This window comes from Chrysemys picta, chromosome 11 (assembly GCF_011386835.1).
Source record: "Chrysemys picta bellii isolate R12L10 chromosome 11, ASM1138683v2, whole genome shotgun sequence".
In the NCBI taxonomy this organism is placed as follows: domain Eukaryota; kingdom Metazoa; phylum Chordata; order Testudines; family Emydidae; genus Chrysemys; species Chrysemys picta.
The window spans coordinates 18807887-18831259 of NC_088801.1; the positions used below are offsets into that span (position 1 = coordinate 18807887).

Here is a 23373-nt window from a genome sequence, read left to right on the forward strand (position 1 = left end):
TCATGCATTACTGTATGTGAGCATGACAATTCCTCTTACCTAAAACCACACACAACTGGTCCTGTAGAGATGGGCTATCCCCTGAGCTTAATTTTGCTAATGAGCAAGACTTATTTGGTACCTTTAGAAATCTTTAGTTCTCTTACTTTAGAAGTTGTTCTGCCAATTTAGAAATAAATCACTAGTTACCAGCTTTAAATGTACCACTTTTACAGTTCTGACAAAGATATATGTTAGTGCTCAGCGGACGCTATTTCTATTTTTCAAAAGCTTTTGAGGAAAGGGAGATTGGAAATTAAGGACTAAGGGTTCTTTGCTCTCAATCCAATTTACATTGGGGGTGTTGTTTAAATGAAGTTGTCTGTAGACATACAACACAGCATGGGTGCATTTTAGGAATTAAAATAAATTTAAAGAATGTAAATAAGCATATTTTTAACTGCTTGGTATTGGACAAGTAAAGCATGTTCATCAAGAATCATCAGCTTCTGGCATCACAGAGTTAGTAGACGCTTTGCTAGCTTGTTTTAGCTCATCACTGAATCATTAACTTCCATTCCAGTCCTCACTCTTTTTCATCCAAGAGCCTGGAATATTACATGGCAACATCGGCTAGAGAACACCAGTGCTTTCTATCAGCGCGTCTGACTTGAGCATTGCACTTTTATTCCACCAGCTTACCCCTTAAACATGGTCATTATGTCAGTCCAATTAGTAGCCCTTCCTTGAAACTTTTGTTCAGTATGTAGAGAAGAAGCGAAAGGATTCAAACTTTCAGTGTGTGCACATCATCTCATTTGTCACAGGCTTGCTCTAAGCCATCACTGCAGCATGAAAAACTGATAAAACAAAGTTATTCTGACCTGGTCCAATGCAGAAAACCTTTTCAAAGTCAGCACAAATACACATCTGCTTGTACAGTTGTGGAGACTGAGCCAGGTAGGCACTGCTTTTGAAGTAGGATACAGTAAACACATTGGCTCCTCCTTCACTGGGAGCTGAAAAAGCAAATGTTTACAGCAATTAAAATATAAAAAAACTTACAAAACCCGAGGTTGATCTATTCAAGTACGTTTGGGTTCATGTAAAGCTTAGGATGAGATATTTCAAAACCAATTAGGGGAATATACATAGAGCAACCATTAATTTCAATGGTAACTGTATGTCTAAATCCTTTACTCAGTTTAGGGGTGTAACATGCTGGGCATAAAAAGTTATCCTAAGGGCACGAGAGCACGCACACTTGAGTGCAAAGTCATAAGGAGCCAAGAACTCCTGCATTCTAACTGAATGCACACACAACTGAAACTCACTCCCTTCTGTGCCTTCAGGTGAGTCACTTTACTGTTCTGTTTCTATGTCTATAAAATGAGAATGATACTTTCTTATCTAGGTAACAAAAGATGTTGTGAGGAATCGTTAGCTAATGTTCTTAAAGAGTTTTGAAGATGAGAGAGTACTATGTAAGTACTGAAAGATTACCCTCTCTTCCACAAAGATGGGCTTCTCTCTTTTACCAATACCCTCTCTCCTCAAATTCATGTGCAAAAATTGTTATGCCATTTGAGTTGCAACACAACCACCCTACCCCCAAAGATCTCAGATTTTCAGCAGCTGTTTTTGCACACTCAGCAGAAATGGCTTAATTTAAGTAAATACGGTAACGTAATTATTCTTGAGCATGAACCAACAACTTTTGAAATCTTGAAGACTGAAACAGCTAGGATATTTAAATATGAAAATTAGCATAGACTGTACCTACTTTACTTAACGATTTTGCATAAACATAACCTCACTGAAACAAATAGGATGTTTGCACTATTGGTATGCAACACAGTAAGAATGGCACACTTCCTATGCAAAGAGACCTTGTGAGCCATTTGTACTATAGCATCATTTCTTATCTTTATAACACAGAGACATCTAACATGAAGGAGGTGAACTGTTGCGTTTGTGAGATTTTCTGTAGTAAGACAATTGCTTACATATATTAGATTATAAAAGGCTGCCGTTACAGTCTCAGCTGACAACTGGTTTCATAAAATAAAAGGAGAATTACACTTCTAAGAAAGAGGTCTGAGTAAGGCATATCCAAAGAAAGAATACCACCACTAATACTTCTCCCTGATATAGCACCTTCCATCAGAGAATTGCCATACACCTTAGCAACATTACTGATGCCTCGCCATACCCCTGGCAGGCACATACCATCTCCAATTTACAGATGGGAGAAGTGAGGCACTGAACCATTAACTGACTTGCTCAAAGTCACACAGCAAATCAGTGGCAGAGCCAGGAACAGAATCTACATTTCCCAACTCCTAGTCATGTGCGTTAGCCATTAGGCCATGCTTCCATGCAAAGCTATGCTAGCAGCTTCAAATAACCTTATTTTGCTCTCTATAGATGTGACAACTTGCAATATTTTCTACCACGGAATGATCTTATGTTCAGTATCAAGTGAGAGAAGGCTCTTCTGTGGGGAAGCTGCATTTAAGTTAAGTGCATCGGATTTTAGATTGGTGGTACCCAACATTCAAGAGTGTTCAAGTTCAAGAGTTCAGTCTTTGTTTAACTTAACAGAATCTTTACATGCCCAGGAGAAACTGCAAGTCAGGTAATAATAATAATCCTCTCTTGTCAGGAGTACTAACACTAAAAGGTGCAAGCAGTGAGCCAACTACTAACATCTAAGGATAGGAGAACAACAGAACACCGTTTTTTCTTTCTAGGAGATGCTATTCTAAACTTAAAAGATAGTAATTTATTGCTTGTTAAAAAGAAAAAAAAATCATTTTTCAGCCCCTCAAATATCAATCCAGTATCGCTGTGCTAAGTAAATGCCATACCACATTAAACCACACCGTACCTGAGATGATTTTGGGAGTCTGAATTTCCACAAACCCCCTGCGAATGAGAGTTTCTCGAAAGAGCTGACAGATACCAGACTGAAGGTGGAAGACAGCTTGACTAGTACAGGTCTATAAGAAAGGAAATAAAATAAATGAATCCTGAATTAGTTTTACTTGTTGAACTTTATTACTTTTGTCATGACCATGAGAATGTTTAAGCACTCTCAGGTGTGCTTATTATCCCATATTCCCAGCAGCCTGAAAAGAGAGCAGTCTGAATTGAGAATTACTGATTCCCTGAAAATAGCAACAGCAAAGGTAACAAGTGAAATCCTTTTACTTCACTTTACAGTGCATTCAGTTACAAGAAGGCACTAGTGTGAATTTTACACCCTCTTAAAGAACCATTGAGTTGTGAGATACATCATTCTTCTCCAGTACGATAACACTGTAAAAGCTAAATCTATTAAAAAGCTTTCATTGCACTGAACCAAAACAGATGCAGAAATATTTAATGAATTAGCTTTAAATGAATACAAGATAAAAACAATGACCTTGGTAAAACACATAAGGGAGAAAAATCGGTTTAGTCCTGTTAAAGAGACCACTGAAATACAGGGCCTTTGGAGTATCTATAGACATAACCACCCCCCCCCACCCCCCGCTAAAATGAGACATAAAAGCATTTAAAATTTCCCACAAAAACTGGTCAAGTAAACTGACTTTTGTTCAGTCTTTCACATGTTTGCTGCAAAATGTAAATCACCTTTTAAAGTGAAAACTTAAAAAAAAAAAAAAACAGTTATAAGAATATTGCTTTTTATATGCGCAACAGTTAACCCACTTGTACATCTAAGTGCATTAAATATTCCTTTAACACTTTTTGGAGCTTTGGTGTGAAAAAAGTAAGTCAATACTGAAAAATATTTCAATACGTCAACACTGAACCCACACCTGATTTCATGGCGATACAGCATGAAACCTGACAGTTAGTAATCTACAGCTGTATATAAATATATCAGATCTTTCAGTTGCTTGCAAGAGCTAACATTAAAAAAAAAAAATATGATCTGCGTCATAGCACTGTTTACTTCTTCTTTCTATAATGTATTTGACTTTTTAGTTCGGTCAGAGACTCTTGTGGTTTTTCACATGACATGCCACCAAACCACATATACCCATAAACCAATCAAAACAAAATCACAATCATCCAAGTTTAGACAGACAGGGTACTGAATTACTTGGAAACAAACCTAGTCTCATCTCCATCGGAAGATGAAAATTTCACTCAACTGAAAAAGCAAAACAGAAAGGTATAAAATATTGTGGCCTGGTAATAAAATGCCAATAAACTCTAAATTATCAGTCTGATTACATATTTTGGTGTATGAGTGAGTGAGACTCTCTTCATAGTTGCTGGAGTTTTCACAGATTGATGTCTTAACCACAAATATGCTCCCAATGCTTTCAGAATACGGAAAGTAAGGTTTTGAACACCAGTTAAGAAAGGAGTCCCCTCTACCTTTTTTCAACCCCTGCCCTGCTCAGTTTCCAAAATATACTCACTCCAAGAGGCAGGCACAGATGCCAAGACTACAAATTGACCCCAAGCCTTATGGGCTTAGGCATTGCAGTATAGAGTGCTGCATCCAGACCATGGGAATGATCCAGAGGGATATTTTTCTATTTTGCAATTTAATACTGAAAAGTTGGAAGATATTGTCCACCAGATGATGACCATCCAAGGCATCAAATTTGGGACCTAAATTGTCAGTGCCTTATATCTGATTAGGAAGGCGATATATGCCACTATAAGATATGCCACCATCAAAATGCTCACAGAGGCAAGTTCCTAGAGTATTCCTTTTAGGTGGCAGAGTAATAACACTGGTCTGCAATTTTTGAGAAGTCGTCTGCTTCAGAGATAAAATGTGCTATTTATTATGTATTTTGATGTGCTGAATTCAAATATGACAATTAAAACAACTGATTGGCTATTGTTTCTAAGACATTTAAGTTTTTACATTTTATGTCTATGTATATTGTGTAGATAGTAGAGTTTTAATCATAAATTGTAAACCTAGGTCTTTTCATGTGTTTATGGTTGCTTTACATGATAATATTTCACCTGTCCTGTTTATGTAACACTTTAAAAATCAGCAAAAGGGTTATATAAATAAAATTTATGATGAAATAGAAGGCAAAAAACTATTATGTACATAGTTTAGTCCTATTCAGTGTCTACCCGGCGCTTCTTGGCTTGTCTCTTGTATTCATTAAATGGAACATCTCTTGTCACTGTCTAGCAATAGTCTGCAAGCATTGATGGGCTCCATTTGCCCTGATAGCATTTCTCCATTGTTGCAATGTCCTGGTGAAATCGCTCGCCGTGCTCGTCACTCACTGCTCCGCAGTTCGGTGGAAAAAAATCTAGATGAGGAGACTGCAAAAAATGTATCTTTAGTGACATGTTGCAACCAAGGCTTTTGTATGCCTTGAGGAGGTTTTCCACCAACAACCTGTAGTTGTCTGCCTTGTTGTTTCCGAGAAAATTTATTGCCACTAACTGGAAGGCTTTCCATGCCATCTTTTCCTTGCCACGCACTGCATGGTCAAATGCGTCATCTCGAAGAAGTTCACGAATCTGAGGACCAACAAAGACACCTTCCTTTATCTTAGCTTCACTTAACCTTGGAAATTTTCCACGGAGGTACATGAAAGCTGATTGTGTTTTGTCAATGGCCTTGACAAAGTTCTTCATCAGACCCAGCTTGATGTGTAAGGGTGGTAACAAAATCTTCCTTGATTCAACAAGTGGTGGATGCTGAACACTTTTCCTCCCAGGCTCCAATGACTGTCGGAGTGGCCAATCTTTTTTAATGTAGTGGGAATCTCTTGCACGACTATCCCATTCGCAGAGAAAACAGCAGTACTTTGTGTATCCAGTCTGCAGACCAAGCAAGAGAGCAACAACCTTCAAATCGCCACAAAGCTGCCACTGATATTGGTCATAGTTTATGTACCTCAAAAGTTGTTTCATGTTGTCATAGGTTTCCTTCATATGGACTGCATGACCAACTGGAATTGATGGCAAAACATTGCCATTATGCAGTAAAACAGCTTTAAGACTTGTCTTCGATGAATCATTGAACAGTCTCCACTCATCTGGATCGTGAATGATGTTGAGGGCTGCCATCACACCATTGATGTTGTTGCAGGCTACAAGATCACCTTCCATGAAGAAGAATGGGACAAGATCCTTTTGACGGTCACGGAACATGGAAACCCTAACATCACCTGCCAGGAGATTCCACTGCTGTAGTCTGGAGCCCAACAGCTCTGCCTTACTCTTGGGTAGTTCCAAACCCCTGACAAGGTCATTCAGTTCACCTTGTGTTATGAGGTGTGGTTCAGAGGAGGAGGATGGGAGAAAATGTGGGTCCTGTGACATTGATGGTTCAGGACCAGAAGTTTCATCCTCTTCCTCATCTGACTCAAGTGAGAATGATTCAGGTGCATCAGAACAAGCAGTCCTTCTCCGTGGGGTCCTGGGTGTATAGCTGATAGAATGTTTGGATAATGCAGTCTACTTTTTCTTCTTTGACACACCTTTCCCAACTGGAGGCACCATGCAGAAGTAACAATTGCTGGTATGATCTGTTGGCTCTCTCCAAATCATTGGCACTGCAAAAGGCATAGATTTCCTTTTCCTGTTCAACCACTGGTGAAGATTTGTTGCCCAAGTGTTGCAGCATATGTGTGGGGCCCACCTCTTGCCCTGATCTCCAATTTTGCAGCCAAAATAAAGGTGATAGGCTTTCTTAACCATAGTGGTTATACTGCGCTTTTGCGATGCAAAAGTCACTTCACCACAAACATAGCAGAAGTTATCTGCACTGTTCACACAAGTATGAGGCATCTCTGCTCACTTTGGCTAAAGAGAAATGTGTCCCTTTGCAAAATCAAACACTGACAAATAAGAGAGCACGACACTGTATGATTTCTAGAGCTGATATAGGGCAATTTGCTCAGCAGAGTGATGTAAGCTTCGTTATGATTGCATCATCCATGACTTCTAGGAATAACATGATACAATTCATATCATGTATGACGCAATACCAGCTTCAGATTGCATCAGTCATTGTTTTGCCTAAAAAGCAAGTACTGTCCAAACCCAGTCATAGATTTATTCATAGATCCAGTCAAAGATGTATTTTAGTCATTTCTGGTTTAAATTGAGATTCCCTTCCCTTTATAACTCACTTATCCTCCACCATTCCCAAGTCAAGGGTCGTATATACTGACCCAATAGCATATCTTGAAAACTAGGGCCAATCAACAATTTTAAGCATCATTTTCGTTCTCAGTGACCCAGAATTAGTAAAGTTTGACTACATTTATTTCAGAAGCATTTTGGCTGTAGAGCAGTGTAATGCCTCTTCCATATGTGACGAAGTTCCTCCTCTATCTTGGTGGGTCCTGTGCTTATTGGCGGATTTTCTTGCCTCAGAGATTCACCATGTGGGTTGGAAAACAACCCAGAGACCTTCCCCTCTGGAAGAACCCACAGTCTAGGTAAATTGGGAGGTTTGGGGGGAACCCAGGCCCGCCCTCTACTCCAGGTTCCAGCCCAGGGCCCTGTGGACTGCAGCTGTCTATACTGCCTCCTGTAACTGCTGCATGACAGCTACAACTCCCTGGGCTACTTCCCCATGGCCTCCTCCAAACACCTTCCTTATTCTCACCACAGGACCTTCCTCCTGGTGTCTGAGAATGCTTGTGCTCCTCAGTCCTCCAGCAGCACACCCTCTCACTCTCAGCTCCTTGCGCCTCTTGCTCCCAGCTCCTCACACCCACCCCACAAACTGAAGTGAGCTCCTTTTAAAACCCAGGTGCCCTGATTAGCCTGCCTCAATCGATTCTAGCAGCTTCTTCTTAATTGGCTCCAGCTGTCCTAATTAGCCTGCCTGCCTTAACTGGTTCTAGCAGGTTCCTGATTACTCTAGTGCAGCCCCTTCTCTGGTCACTCAGAGAACAGAAAACTACTCATCCAGTGACCAGTATATTTGCCCTCTACCAGACTCCTGTACCCCACTGGTCTGGGTCTGTCACACATATGTTTGATGGACTACTACTAATTCTATATGAGAGAGAATTCCTGGGCTACAAAATCATGAAAAAAGAAAGAAAAATAAATGGGATTTTGCTATACCTCTTCCTTCCCAATCTGAAAGCAATTATTTGTTCTGCAGCCTAAAGCTGTACACAGTAATACAGCCAGCTGAGATCTAACCATTCTCTTTTATTAGTAGTTTCCCCAAGAATTCCTCTTCTATCGCTTTAGCAAGACTGCAGAGCAAAGCCCATGGCTTCTTAACCTCACATACAATACTAAGTTCTCTCTTTTTTTTTTTTTTTTTATTTATTAAAGTATTTGTGAAAGTTGTCAGATTGACAGGCCTGGAGATTGATGCTTTTATTTAGTTACATAATGGGTACAGCACAAGCAGTGACAATGCAACCCTCTCCGAAGAGCCTCAATGCTGACCTGATAGGACTACCTCCAAAGGTGAGATGGTAGTTTATTTTCAATGCTCATTCAATCATTGGCTTCTCTGTGGAGACTGCCAACAAGGGTACCTATTTAAAGTCCATTGTGATGTGGAAACCTATTCAGCAGGAATTAGACAGGCCACCAACTCATTTCACACAGGCTGCTAAAGAGCCATCACTACCAATGTAAAACAAATTCAAACTGCTGACCTAGAACTGAAAAGCTTTGTATCCTATTACCAGTTTCCTGAGCCAGCCAGTCCTGAACTGAAGATGTGACAGATTATTCCCTGTCAATATGAAGCAACGCTTCTCTCATTTAAACATTTTCACTGCAGTAAAATAAGCCTTAGGACAACACAGATCTAAACTGAACTGGCTAAAGAAAGGAATTCAAGCTGTCACACTATCCTTAACTATCTCTGCTGATGTATCTAGTATTGTGGGGTTTTACAGTGGTATGTAATGCTGTTACCCAAGTGCTACAATACGCAAGTACAAAAGACCAAATTAAAGACAGTGACAAGCTCTCACTGTGAATTATTTTTATTTTTGCCTTTAAAAAAATTGCACCACCACAATTATTTTTCCAACAACACAAAACCTTCCACTGATATACTGAAAATTGCATTGACTGAGTCCATTCCATAGTCTGTGAAGATTCCTCCATGGAATTAAACGGGAAATTGAAACAAAAACATGCTACTTATATGTTATACGCATTGCAATATTAATGTTCCAAGTAGGTCTTCTGCTTTGGTTTCATGCGCCAGCTCATCTGGCCTCTGTCACAAACAATGGAAGAAATACTGCTAACTATTTGAATCCTATGCTTTCTTGGTCATAATCTCTTCCCATTTTTGGCTATTTTGATAATACAAAGTAGAATTAAAAATAAGATACATTTTAAAGATATAATTAAGCTTGTAAATATATAGGGAGCACATTTCAGTCAAAAGGTGCTGTCTATAATAGAGTGACTATAGCCATACAAAATACCTAGACAGAGAAAAATTGTTCCAATGGAACTTAGCACCTTGCAGGACTGAGTTATAAGAGAGTTGCAATTTGAGCTCAGAGGTGCAGAGCCAGGAACTATGAGTAAAGCTAAGATTTTGACATGAATATTGTTAGTAAAAGTCACGGACAGGTCACAGGCAATAAAGAAAAATTCACAGAAGCCTGTGCCCTGTCCCTGACTTTTACTAACAATATCCATGATAAAATGGGAAGGGGCTGGGCAGCTGTGGGGTAGCTAAAAGCTCCAAGGCCCCCACCACCCATGGGGGTGCAAAGCTCCGGGGTCCCCCTGACCCCCATGGTGGCAGGGAGCTGCAGGGTCCCCCGGCCCCATCCCCGGTGGTGAGGAGCTGCGGGAATCCCAACAATTGCTGAAGAGGTGTTTATGCCCAACCAAACTATTTATTTTTTTTAATGGTGTGCAAAAGGAGTAAGCATTCTTTATATTTATTCTGCAGTGAATGAAAAGTCAGTGCCTATTGCAGGCTCAGAATTATTAGTTTAAAGCATTTGTCACTCTAACCTGTGAAAAAATATTTTCATCTGGGTAAAAAACAGTTTCTTTGTATTGCTAGTGAAGTAGTCAGAACTACCAGTTACTTAAAAGTAGTACTCCATACATTTAAAATCGGCAACACCACACCAGAAATGGCCTTTGCTTGATATATGTATTAGGAATTTTGACAAATCCAAACTATTCATTACTTTAAAAAAAGTTTAATTTTTATATCTTGCTTTTTACAACCTATACCCATTTAAATATACAGAGAAGCAGAAAACAATTCATAAAAGGAATTCTGAAGCATTTACTGCTGCTTTCTGCAAGCTATAACTGGCTGACTTCTAACTATTACAAGAATCACTAAACAGCAAAATTAAAAAGGGAGAAATAATGCAATTCCTCATTCTCAACATCTAGATAAAGTTTGCAATTTAAAGTTCTTGACAGGCAATAAAATGTGCTTTTAAAAATGCATCTGGTCTCAATCTCCAAAAAAGGTTTGAAAAACTGTTTTATTCAAATGTTAGTGTTATTTTATAGTAGCAATAATAAAATGTGAGTTTGAACTTTGTTTTCAAAATGCCAGAGACCATATTACACTTTCCCTCCCAATAATCTCCATTAGGATAAAAGAAAATACACATCTCCTTCCTCATTCCTGTTTAAGAGTCACTTTCATGAAAACTCACAGCTACTTTCTGCAATGAGGAAATTGAATGCATCATATACTGAAGTCAGGCTTGAAGCCATTGAATATTTTGAACAAACCGTATTTAGATCAGTGCACACTTGGACTGTCATATAATTTGTTCTAATGTTTACATCTTACTACAGGTTCCAGGCTTAATGTCTGTACATTTCTCTGAAAAAAAACAAACAAAAAAACCACTAAAATGTAATTGGTTCTGTGGAGCAGACTTAATGCAGTTCTGCACGGGCACATTGGAGGTGTGTGATCAGACCTAACTGCAGAAGCTAAATGCTCTGCGTGATTTGAGACAAATGTTTTGTTCAAGCAAGACTCCTGTTGAAGTTAATGGGAGTTTTGCCTGAGTAAGGACTCCAGAATTTAGTCCATCATTAAACTATGGTGAACCTGATTTGATTTTCCATTCCCCAGACAGACACACTCCAGGAAGCAAAACTCTGAATCTATCTTTCATCCATTTATACTCCTCTTTTTGTTTAACCGTTCTTGACATACGGCTGTGAAATACAGGGGCTCAATTCAGACTAGTGGGGGGCTCTTATTCCTGCCCTGAAACCATGGCTGCCTAATGCCTTGCTTAAGTAGTTCCTACCTGGGCTGCTCACAAACAGCCTTCCAGCATACAAACCATGTCCTGAGTGTCTACATGTAACTGGAGCCTGCCAGCTATACCCTGGCTCTCACCAGCCTTGATTATTCTGCAGGGTGACCCCAACACACCCCCAGTCCTGGATCTTTGCCCAGAAACATATGTCCTGTACTGCCCAGCCCACTCTGGGACCATACAAATATATTTAGTTCATTATTCTTTGAGGGAATAATATGTCATCTTATTATCTTAAATAGTTACCCAGACAGTTCAACTTAAATACACCCGATTAGATAAAACAGTACAAGTTTATTAACTACAAAGAGAGAGATTTTGAGTATAAGTAATGAGGCATAAAATTCGGAAATGGTTATAAGAAATAAAACGCTTACTACTATCTACTTAACAAACTCTTAGTTGCAAAGCAAACTTCCTCACCACATGCTCCAGCAGATTACTGACCAAGCTTTCAGGTCAGGACCCCACACTCCCACTCCGAGTCCAACAGCTATTTTCCTTTGTCTACTCTGGTGCAGTGCCAGAGAGAGAAAAGGTGTCTTAGCGTGTCTGCCCTTTCTTTTTATAACTCTGTCCCCCACTTTGAGAAGCATTTTCAGCTGGGAGCAAGGCGACAGGCAATCTAGTAAAGAAAGGAAAACCACGCTATTTCTTTGCTAAGAGCCTAGAGGTAGATTTTTGTCCCTGCTCCCTTCCTTGCCAAAGAATGGCCACTTAGCAGGTAATGGTCTATCAGCCTTGTTGACACCTGGCTGAGGTATCAGCTTGCCCTTTGTCTCTGAGAAATTGATTTAGCCACTCCCCAGATTTATCTGGGAAATATGTTCATAACTTTACATACAATGTTGCTATGTACATTTTGGCATGATATTATTGATCAACAATATATGAATTTTTAAATGATACCTCACAAAGCATATCTTGTACATATTATTACAATAGTGTGTAGTTTCTGAACATAGGGGTATATTCTGTCAATGGGCCTTTTGTTTTAACAGTTTTGGCCATCATATTTATGAAAACAAAAAGGCACATATGTCTCTGAATAGCACATTTAAGTGCAAGCATACAAGAGAGGTAGTGGGATGAAAAGGCAGGAGTAGTGAACCAAATGTTGATTCAATATTTTGAATCCTATAATGGTAACACAAAATTGATACCTTTTGTATCAGTCCAACCTGGGATATATTGTTTCTCAATTCACCTCCTACTAGCCTCTCAAATGAATTTTATTTATAGTGCTCAGAGCAGCTCATGGCGGTCTATGAAAGTGGATATTTTAGAAAGCAATGCCAGAACCTGAAGCTTTTAAATGATTTTCTTCCCTGATACACACCACAATTTTAAAATGACAAAAGTGGCAATGCTGACATTTACAGAAAGCCAAGGATCATAATTTAAAAATAGTATCTAAGTTTACTGTTATCAAGGTCCTTTGCTACCTGTCCTGTTGCAGAGTCCATTTTGCCCTACACAGCACTTCCTGTTAATTTGTAAGAGACAGTGCTTTATGGGATAATGTGCATGCTGAGTGCAGAATGTCAGACAGACCACCAGAGGTAGCAGAAAGGAACTCAACTTTTTTTTTTTAATTGTGCTGTCTAATCTTTCAAACCTCTGTTCCTGAACTAGACAAATGGTTTAAGTATGAAACTGCCACATAGGGCTTTTGTTTTTTAAATAGAAAGACCCTGACCTCCTGGTTAACCTAAACTTCCTTTTTGCTGAACATAGAGAAGAGATATTGTCAGCATCAGATCCATTGAGTTTTCTCTTATTACGTGTGACCCATGAATGAAGGGAAGCCAAAGGAGGAGGAGCAGAGGCAGTGGTTATAAAGAGTCCTGGGCCTGAAGATATCCCCCCCTCCACAGCTGTAGATTTTTCTCATAGTCACTAGATCATATCTGAGATTAAGGCCTAGCAGAATCCTACTTAGATGATACAGTCGCTTAATCCTCCAAAGTAATTTCCCCCACACTCATATCTTTGTTCCCTAAATAGCCTGGGCTGAACTTCTATTCATTTTGCTTACATATCAGATGTTTCATCCCCATCCACTCTTTAAAAGAATCTTAAAAACCAAATGTTCATCCCTAGACTTCCATAAATGTAAAACAAACAATCATTTGAAATGTAAAAGGTCTAGGTGGTAATCTTAGTCTATTTATCCAGTGCACAATTGTTCTATACAATGTTTTCTACTGCCCAGTGTATTTTCAATTGCATCTAGGAATATTTTTTTGCCATTTAATTTAGGAGACTATTCCTTACTACGATATGACCGTCAAGATATTTTTCTCACAACATTTATCTTAAAATTTCTCTTCTGTAATTCTCTCTCATTATTCCTAATTATGCCTCTTATATCATACCATGTCTCTCTCCTTGAGTTTTGTATTCTTCAAAATATATACATTTCTGCCCTACTTTCCCACTGACCATATCTACTTTGGGGTTAATATGTGGTTCTAAACACAGTTCAGAATAAGTTTAGACTAATCTGTTTTAGCATACCATTGTGGATGAGGCCAAACTGAGTTTGGAAACCACATTTCCCTAATCTAGAACATAGTTTCTAGACCAGGGATCGGCAACCTTTGGCATGTGCCCCATCAGGGAAAGCCACTGGCGGGCCAGGACGGTTTGTTTACCTGCAGAGTCTGGAGGTTCGGCCAATCGCAGCTCCCACTGGCCGCGGTTTGCCGTTCCAGGCCAATGGGGGCTGCAGGAAGAGGTGGCCCAGCCTACGCTGCTTCCTGTAGCCCCCATTGGCCTGGAACGGCGAACCGTGGCCAGTGGGGGCTGTGATCGGCCGGACCTGCAGACGCTGCAGGTAAACAAACCGTCCCGGCCCACCAGCGGCTTTCCCTGACGAGCCGCTAGTGTGACCAGATGACAAGAACAAAATATTGGGGCCGCCGACAAAGCAAAAAAAAAAAAGGGCCGGGGCAAAATATCGGGACAAATGGTGTCCCGACCGTACAGCAGTCGGGACGCGGGATAAAGAACTAAATATCGGGACAGTCCCGATTGTATCAGGATGTCTGGTCACCTTACGAGCCACGTGCCAAAGGTTACCAACCCATGTTCTAGACTGTGTTTAAGTGTCATTTGGCTCCAGCCACACTGGCTGGTTAAATAGTGTTTAAAAGGAGGTCACCTGAGCTAATATAAAATAAACGTAGTTACATGGTCAGCAAATACAGTTTTAGACCTGGTGTAAGGACTATTTAGTTGTGGTCTAGCCAAGTTGTATGTATTTAGTTCTTTCAGTCTTTCCTAATAAACCAACAACTCCAGTTCCCTAATGATTTTTGTTGCTCATCTCTGAATTATCCCATCCTCTACATTTTTCTAGTAATGAGGTACCCAGAACTAAATACTGTATTCTTGGTGTGATCTCACCACGCCCTCATGCGGTGGGATTATGACTGTTAGCAAAATAATCCTAATGAAGATACATTTCCTGTCATTGCTATCAATGGTTCAGATTCATCAATAGGAGCAACAGTGGGACAGCTAGTGCAGAAAGGGCTTTAGCTGACTCCTAGCATTTTAAGCACCTTGCCATCTAAACCCTACTCGGACCATATCTACATGAACAGAGCTCTTGAAACACTGGTGGCTGCCTGGAGTCCTGTCTATTCTAGCACTCCCAGTACTGCTACCACCAGAGAAACCAAACCATTGAGAGCAATGACAAAATGTTTTAGGGTAAATTGCTTAGTACAGACAAGGCCTATTGGTCTCTCTGCTCTGTGATGGGATTCCTCTACATAAAATCATATCCCCATACATAAACACACACTGATAGACAAAAAGTCACCAGAGTGTGGGAAACTCTCTCTTCCACTCTCTCTGTGTGTGTTTTGGAATAAAAATTCAGGGTCAGGTTCATGCACAGCCAGTCTGGTGTCCTCTAGTGTAAAGTGAAGCTCCTGCAGAACACTGAAAGCCAGCTTATGAATAGACATGAGCATGACTCAGTGTTTTTGTTCAGTTGCCATTTTGCGTACAACTACTCAGGGACAGTCAGAAAGGTGACAGAGTAGAAAGAAACTGCCCAAGTGTTAGGTGAAAGAAGGCCAAATAAGCACCTAACTGCAGTCAACTGGAAGTTGGGGCCGGGTTGCTGACTATAGGAAGGGGTGTCGGTGGAGAAGAGATCAAACTTTAACCTTTGACTCTTGTGAGAATTCACTAAGAAATTAAACAATCTTACTAGATTTCAGCTACTCTTCTGAGCGACACTCTTGAGACATGCATTTAATATGCACCAACACCATCTCTCCCTTTACATCACCACCAATTCTTCTTAACTAGCAGGGGAAAGGGAAAAACATGGCTTCTGTTAAAGACAGAGGTGGGATTTGGGAAGCAGTCAGATGGAAATTGGGGGACCAAGAATTTTTGTGGCATTTGGGGAATTGACAATAGTGAAGACATCTGAGGTGGAAAGAGACGCAGGAGAGTCCATCCTCCTGAAGATCACTAGTTGCATATAATGGACATTAAGACAAGAAAACTGTCTAAGATGACAGGTTGGTAGGATCTTCCCTAGAATTTCCCCTAGAGTTTTGAAGAATTTAACAGGCCTCTAAACTAGAGACAAGTGAGATCACAGTTACTCCACACTATCTTAGCCTCACCTCATCTCCTTCGTCCCTGTCCCTTATGTTTGTTTTGGCATTACAGCTTTCCTGGTTTCTCTCTCACTGTGTAAGTCTGCTACAAGTTTTTTCTCCTCAGATGCATTAGCTTGCATTATGGCCAAGTCTAATCTCAATTTGTTATTTCCTGCCAATATTTCTAACTTTAGGTCCCTCCATATTATTTCTCTGTCCTCCTCGGAGTTCACAGCCATTTCCAGTATCTCTAGTGGATTTCATTAGCATGCTGCTTCGCCCCTCTGCCAGATCATCAAAGATTTTAAATAAAAATGAACTCCACAGTACTCCACCAGACTTCTGCTTGCAATTTCACACACTGCCTTTACCACTACTTTTTTTTTTTTTTATGGTCTTTCAATCAACGTTCATATGACAGCATAAGTTCACAAGCAACCTAGTTTTCTGAGTAAGATTTTGAGACCCTACCAAATGCTTTATTAAAATATGAACTGATGAAGGGACTAGTTCAATGAGATGCTGCTGAGTACCTCCAGAGAAGAGAGAGAGAGTGGAGGGTGCTCAGTATCCTACAGTAATTAATCTTGCTGCAAATAAAAACTTCTGTGATAATAATCCAAATTAATCTTAGTTGCTGAAAAGAGGAGATCCGGTGTTCATATAAATCTCTAATTAACTTGATACCAGCACTTTTCAATGAAATGAATGACCACTGATTGTTGGCTTTCCATTCTCTCACATTTGTTTATTGAGAACCGGTGTCATTATTACTTATTACATTAGCAGCTCCAAAGAGGGTGCTGCACATCTCCCAACACAGATAAAAAGACACTATCCTTACCCTGAGGAGTTCACACAAATAGAATTTCAGTGGGGAATCTGGGAAAATAAAAAGGAGGAGCAGTGAAGGAAGAACAGGGCCATATCAATAGATCACACTGTTACTTAGTAAAGGCAAATGCATGATGTGCAGCAGAAGGGTGGCTGTGTTTGGTTTTGTTAAAAAGAGGTTAATAAAACAGGTAGGTGGTTTAGTCAGTCAATTTCTTAAAGCTGACATAGTAGTAGTAGGTATTTAGGAGGAATTTGAATTGTCAGAGGACAGCGGCTCCGTAGATTAGCTTGGGAAAGGTGTTTTATGTGTGGGAAGAAAGCACAGGCAATGTTGTGGGAAAAGTGGACAAACAGTGTCCTTAGGATAGCATTGCTACCTAATATAATGCTGCATGTGAGACATGTATTATAGTACCTAAATTATTCATCAAATTATGTGCCATATTCAAGGCTTCCATCTTATATTTCAAAATTGAGGTCTTATTAAGCTTCTTGGGTTCAAAACACTATATTTGAAAGGAATGCTATTTTTTTTTTTTTTTTTACATTCTCTGAGTTTTCCCTATTTAGTCATCTTGGTATTTCATTAATATCCTATCTGTACATGGCCATTTTCCAGATCCTAAATATTCACCTCCAAACTATTATTGCTCACCATTTTGTGATTTTCAGGAAGGGCCGGTACAGTATCTAATTCCTGCTTTATTATTATTTATCTGTATACATGTAAATAAAGATCCCTCCCACACTCCCAAAACTGAAAAATAAGTTAATAGTTTTTCCTCTGGTTAGGAAACAGCTCTCATTAAGACCATTGCCACTGCTGCTTTGTGGATCAATCAAAGACTGCTTCATCATCCCTTAAACTTTAATCTCACAATTTTTTTTTTGGTTACATAACCGCACCAAAAAACAAAACAATGTAAAACTTCAGAGCCTACAAGTCCACTCAGTCCTACTTCTTGTTCAGCCAATCGCTAAGACAAACAAGTTTGTTTACATTTACAGGAGATAATGCTGTCCTCTTCTTGTTTACAATGTCACCAGAAAGTGAGAACAGACATTTGCCTGGCACTTTTGTAGTCAGCACTGCAAAGTATTTACATGCCAGATATGCTAAACATTAGTATGCCCCTTCATACTTCAACCACCATTCCAGAGGACATGCTTCCATGCTGATGACGCTCGTTTAAAAAAAAGTGTTAATTGAATTTGTGACTGAACTCTTTGGGGGAGAATTGTACGTCCCCTGCTCTGTTTTACCTGCATTCTGCCATATATTTCATGTTATGGCAGTCTGGGACGATGACACAGCACATGTTGTTCATTTTAAGAACACATTCACTGCAGATTTGACAAAAAGCAAAGAATGTACCAATGTGAGATTTCTAAAGACAGCTAAAGCACTTGACCCAAGATTTAAGAATCTGAAGTGCCTTCCAAAATCTGATCGGGACAGGTGTAGAGCATGCTTTCAGAAGTCTAAAAGAGCAACACTCCGATGCGGAAACTACAGAACCCGAACTACCAAAAGAGAAAATCAGCCTTCTGCTAGTGGCATACGACTCAGATAATGAAAATGAACATGCGTCAGTCCGCACTGTTTTGGATTGTTATCAAGCAGAACCCGTCATCAGCATGGACGCATGTCCCCTGGAATGGTGGTTGAAGCATGAAGGGACATATGAATCTTTAGCGCATCTGGCATGTAAATATCTTGCAACGCCTGCTACAACAGTGCCATGAGAATGCCTGTTCTCACTTTCAGGTGATATTGTAAACAAGAAATGGTCAGCATTATCTCCTGCAAATGTAAACAAACTTGTTTGTCTGAGCGACTGGCTGAACAAGAAGTAGGACTGAGTGGACTCGCAAGCTCTAAAATTTTACATTGTTTTATTTTTGAATGCAGTTTTTTTGTACATAATTCTATATTTGTAAATTCAACTTTCATGATAAAGAGATTGCATTACAGTACTTGTCTTTGGTGAATTGAAAAATATTATTTGTCTTTTTACAGTGCATACACTTGTAATCAAAATAAATATAGTGAGCACTGTACACTTTGTATTCTGTGTTGTAACTGAAATCAATATATTTGAAAATGTAGAAAATAAAAAATATTTAAATAAATGATATTCAATTATTAACAGTGCGATTAATTTTTTAAAATCACATGATCATGATTAATATTTTTGATTGCTTGACAGCCCTACTTATCACTTTATTATCTTCTAGATGTTTGCCAATTGATTGCTTAATTATTTGCTCCATTATCTTTCCGGGTACAGAAGTTAAGTTGACTGTCTGTAATTCCCTGGATTGTCCTTATTTCCCTTTTTATAGATTTGCCCTTTTCCAGTCTTCTGGAATGTCTCCCATCTTCCATGATTTTTCAAAGATAATTCCTGATGGCTCAGATTTCTCCTCAGTCAGCTCCTTGAGTATCTAGGATGCATTTCATCAAGCCCTGCATGAAGACATCTAATTTGTCTACTTAATTTTTAACTTGTTCTTTCCCTATTTTAGCCTCTTCTGATCCAACCTCATTTTCACTGGCATTCACTATGTTAGACGTCCAATCACCACAAACCTTCTTGGTGAAAACCAAAACAAAAAGGTCATTAAGCACCTCTGCCATTTCCACATTTTCTGTTATTGTTTTTCCCCCTTCCTGGTGTTTGTCCCAAAGACTATAATCTAAATAACTACCATCATTTTTTTTCTTGAATTGTTTGTAAACAAAAGTCATCTGCTCTTTAGAGCAAAACTCTGCATTTGAGTTCTGTTTGAATTTAAATGATGTTACAAACAGGAATGACAATTGCTTTGAAGGACCACTGATGAATATACAGTATAATTCTTAGAGGTTTGTGATTCTTCTATTCCCACTATGGCTGCCCATGCTTTTCAGACATATACAATTGAGGATTAGTTCCACAGTGGATCTAACCTTTCATATCTGGGAGCTTGAATTCAAATCTTGACCAAAAACTCAAATTAAAATGAGCTCACTGAGCCACATACATCTCTGACTTACATCCCAAAATGCTTTCGAGTCCTTATTTTGTCATCCAGTATCTCTCTCCTGTATTCATAGAGTACTTTCTTACCTGAATCCTTGGAATTCAATGTCAATCAGACATCTAAGAGGACATGGACACAGTTTAAAATCCATGTACCTTTATATCATGAAACACTGAAATCTTGGTAGGATTTCAATTCAAGTGCATATGTTTAGCACAATTACTACTAGTGCAATAGATTTTTCCCAATGTTATTTATAATGATCAGTTAACATGAGCTCAAAACAATTAACTTAAATCCTGGGGTTCTCATGGATATTTAAGCTCTAATTTGCTGCACTTAACTATGTAACATAACCAGTTCCTTACCCTCAGATCAATTACTCGGTTGTCCAGCCGTGTATCTTGGTTTACAGTAGCTCTTCCTTCCTAAACAGTTGTACAAAAAGTATGTAATGAAAACATATACACACAAAGAAATACATTCCATAGAGTGAAACACACTTTGGTTATAAAGCGTTTGCAGTATTTGCAAATCCAGTGGGAGGACTTCTAATACTATTTTGAGGGGCTTAGTAGAACAATTCAAACAAGAATTGTGGTAGATTCTCTATCTCTGGCAATTTTTTAATCAAGATTTTTTTTTTTTTAAATTATATGTTCTAGTTCAAAAGCAATTATTTTGGGGAACTTCCATGGCCTGTGTTATACAGGAGGTGAGATTAGATGATCACAATGTTCCCTTCTGGCCTTGCAATCTATGACCAGTTCTTTGTTCCCCCAGTGTGATCACGAGTGTTCAAGATGTGGCCTTTCACAATGGATACAACGCATAAACTAGCCTCGAGGACTGCCAAAAGCCTGAAACATGCACAAGTACTTGTTTCAGAATGAGGTCCTGTAACACTAATTGGTAGAACAGAACAGTATCTGCAAATTATGCAGCTCTGACTACCCACTGTACCACAGCAAGTATCACATAGATGAGAAGGTTTCAGGGAACACACAATCTGGATGTAAAGGAAGTTAAATAAAAGTCAAAAAGCAAAAATCACTGCATTAAGAAGTGTTTTCATGTTTTTGCTCAGCTACAAATACAATGAAAATTCACAGGTGTGTTAGGGACAAAAGTTTTCACCTCCTCTCCTTCCACCTCAGCTCGAACGGCATCATCCAGCTGCAAAGGCAGTCGGGGCTCAGCCAAACTGATCACATAGATCTGAAAGTGAGACAGTAACAGAAATAGCATAAAACCCAGCTCAAAACAAAAGGGTGATTTACAAAAAGGTATTTCTGGCATAAACATGAAACAGTGTTTGCATAAATCGTTAACTGGAAGCGTGCGAATTTACTCAAAAAGTCAAAAGAGGGAGATGTTTATTTGACTTTATTCTCATGGCTGTACTGGGAACACATAGTATCATTTCTTTCCTCCAAAAAAACAGGAAACAATGAATTTTATATCTTTTTTGGAATAAGCACTTCAAGGAGAGATAGCCTGAAGGTGCCAGCCTAATGATTCATAACTGGGCTTTTGGAACCTGAGAGATCACATCAGTCCTTTTCCCTTCTGAGGAAGATTAGTAAGTGGATACTTATTAAAGTATTATTATATTGGCAATATGGTAGTGGCTAGAGGCCCTGATTAGGAGCCTATTGGACTAGACACTGCACAAACACAGATTAAGACAGTCCCTTAGCTTATCCTCTAAATGTACGGTAAGGCATGTATGGACACTTTCATAAGAACCCAAAGCCTGCCTGATTTGCATGATTATTAAAACAAATTTCATGGAACTTTTAGTAAGTCTAGGGGCTTTCCTCAATATTCTTGGCTAAAATATACCTCCCCACTGCACCTGTGTAATGTAGCATACATTGACTGGCTGCTGAACTCTACCCATACAAACTACTAAAATGCAGTCATCCTAGGGGTGTAGTTTGTGAAGTGCTTAAGTGTCCTTTTGGTGAAAGATGCCATATAAATATTAAATACCAATTCTATCAAACTGCACTTCCCCAGCCTCAATATGCAAATTATGGGGAATTTAGGTACTCTCTTAAATGTATTTCACAGAACTTTAGAGGGGACATGTATGATGCATAGCTCCTGTGCATCATAGTGAAAACATATGCATTTTTCTGTACTAAAACAAACATCTAAAAAAATTCCTGCCTTATGCTTACAAAGAAAGAGGCAGATCTGTATGGACAGAATTTGCTATTGACAAGAATCAGAACTGGAATTAAAAGCCAATCCTAGCCCAACTGTTCTAGTTATAATCTTCAAAATATGATTCCAAATGAGGACTTTAAAAAGAAGAGTAGATGGAAACCACAAATTCCTAAAATTGCATGAGTGCGTGTGTAAAAAAAAAAAAACCAAACAAAAACCACAAAAGTGCTTCATGTTTACTGTATTAAGCATTTAGGTTTGTTTTAATGCAGTTTACTGTAAGACCAGTCTACAAATCTTATTAACTTTTACTGAAAACATAAATTTGACATTTTTGATAAATTTGTATTAAAAAGGTGTCAGAAATAATTACCCAGGTGGACTATTTGCTTAAAAACATGTTACCCTTTGAACGTGCAGCTCAACATCTTGCTGAGTACAGCCTCCAATTTTCTGATGCACTTTCCTCACAACGCCTTCAACATCCACAATGCTCTCTTTGTTGATGCTGCCAATAGAGATAGCCAGTTTAATAATTTCATCACACTTTTAAGTACTAATTTGGATATCACCCACCAAGAAAACTACATTTTGTATATAATGCTGGAACAATATAACAGACAAGAGCATTTTAGGTAAAGTCATTGTTTGTATACAAGTATTGAGCTAGCAAGAGGTCTTTGCTAAAAGAAAATTTCCCAGCTGCAAGAAATTAACATTGGGGTAGAGGGTTGGGGAGAAAAGGGGTAATAAATACATTTCTTCAACATTTCAGATTTGATTACTACTACTTCTGTCTGTGAATTGCTTTTTCTTTCTTTCTTTCTTTCTTCAACAAAAAAGAAAAGGGTTGCTCTGTGTACTTGCAACTGAAATGAGGTAGTAACAGATTCCAGAGTCAAACATCTTTTAGGAACAGATTTCAAAGTAGCGTGCACTTTTTGCAGGCTGTGGGGTCTAAAATAGTGGTCCCCCAAATTACAGAAACACTAAGGTGAGAACTAAATCAATCACCTGCAGGTTTGTTTGTGTTTTTCTGGTGAGCTCAAACAGGAAACTCATTTAAGCTATAACTTAAGATACAAATCCATGTTAATATTATAGTTGTGTGCGTTTGCTTTTGGTAAAAAAAATTAAACTTACACACAGATAGGGAGGCAGATACTAGCCTTCAGAGTCAAAAAGTTGAGGTACTCAAAAGGGACAGAAAAGAAGATAGTTTGCCAAGGCCACTAAGTGCATTCTTCATCTAGACTTCTTGGCCTGCCTTTTGTTGCGTCTGTGATCAGCTTCCCTCTGTTATAGATGATAGATAACATATATTCTTGTGCTATAACTGGCCTATTTTCAGGTACAGGTGAGCTGTGTTAAATGCTTATTTAAATCCAAAGACGCACACCTTCACTTAAATTGTTTGCATTTGTCTATTTTTACTACTGTAATGCCTGCGCCAAGAAAAAAAA

At 39.0% G+C, this 23373-nt stretch overlaps 1 protein-coding gene across 1 annotated transcript in view; it reads right to left on the reverse strand.

Moving 5' to 3' along the window:
• The window catches only part of DARS1 (aspartyl-tRNA synthetase 1), a 70753-nt gene that overhangs the window by 9605 nt on the left and 37775 nt on the right, over positions 1–23373 (reverse strand). The window contains exons 5-9 of the mRNA XM_005286769.5: positions 22316–22418; positions 20873–20953; positions 20104–20163; positions 2870–2981; positions 864–998 (exon numbers count right to left, since the gene is read on the reverse strand). Of these exons, the coding sequence (XP_005286826.1) occupies positions 864–998; positions 2870–2981; positions 20104–20163; positions 20873–20953; positions 22316–22418 (491 nt within the window). The remainder of the gene's footprint in view (positions 1–863; positions 999–2869; positions 2982–20103; positions 20164–20872; positions 20954–22315; positions 22419–23373) is intronic.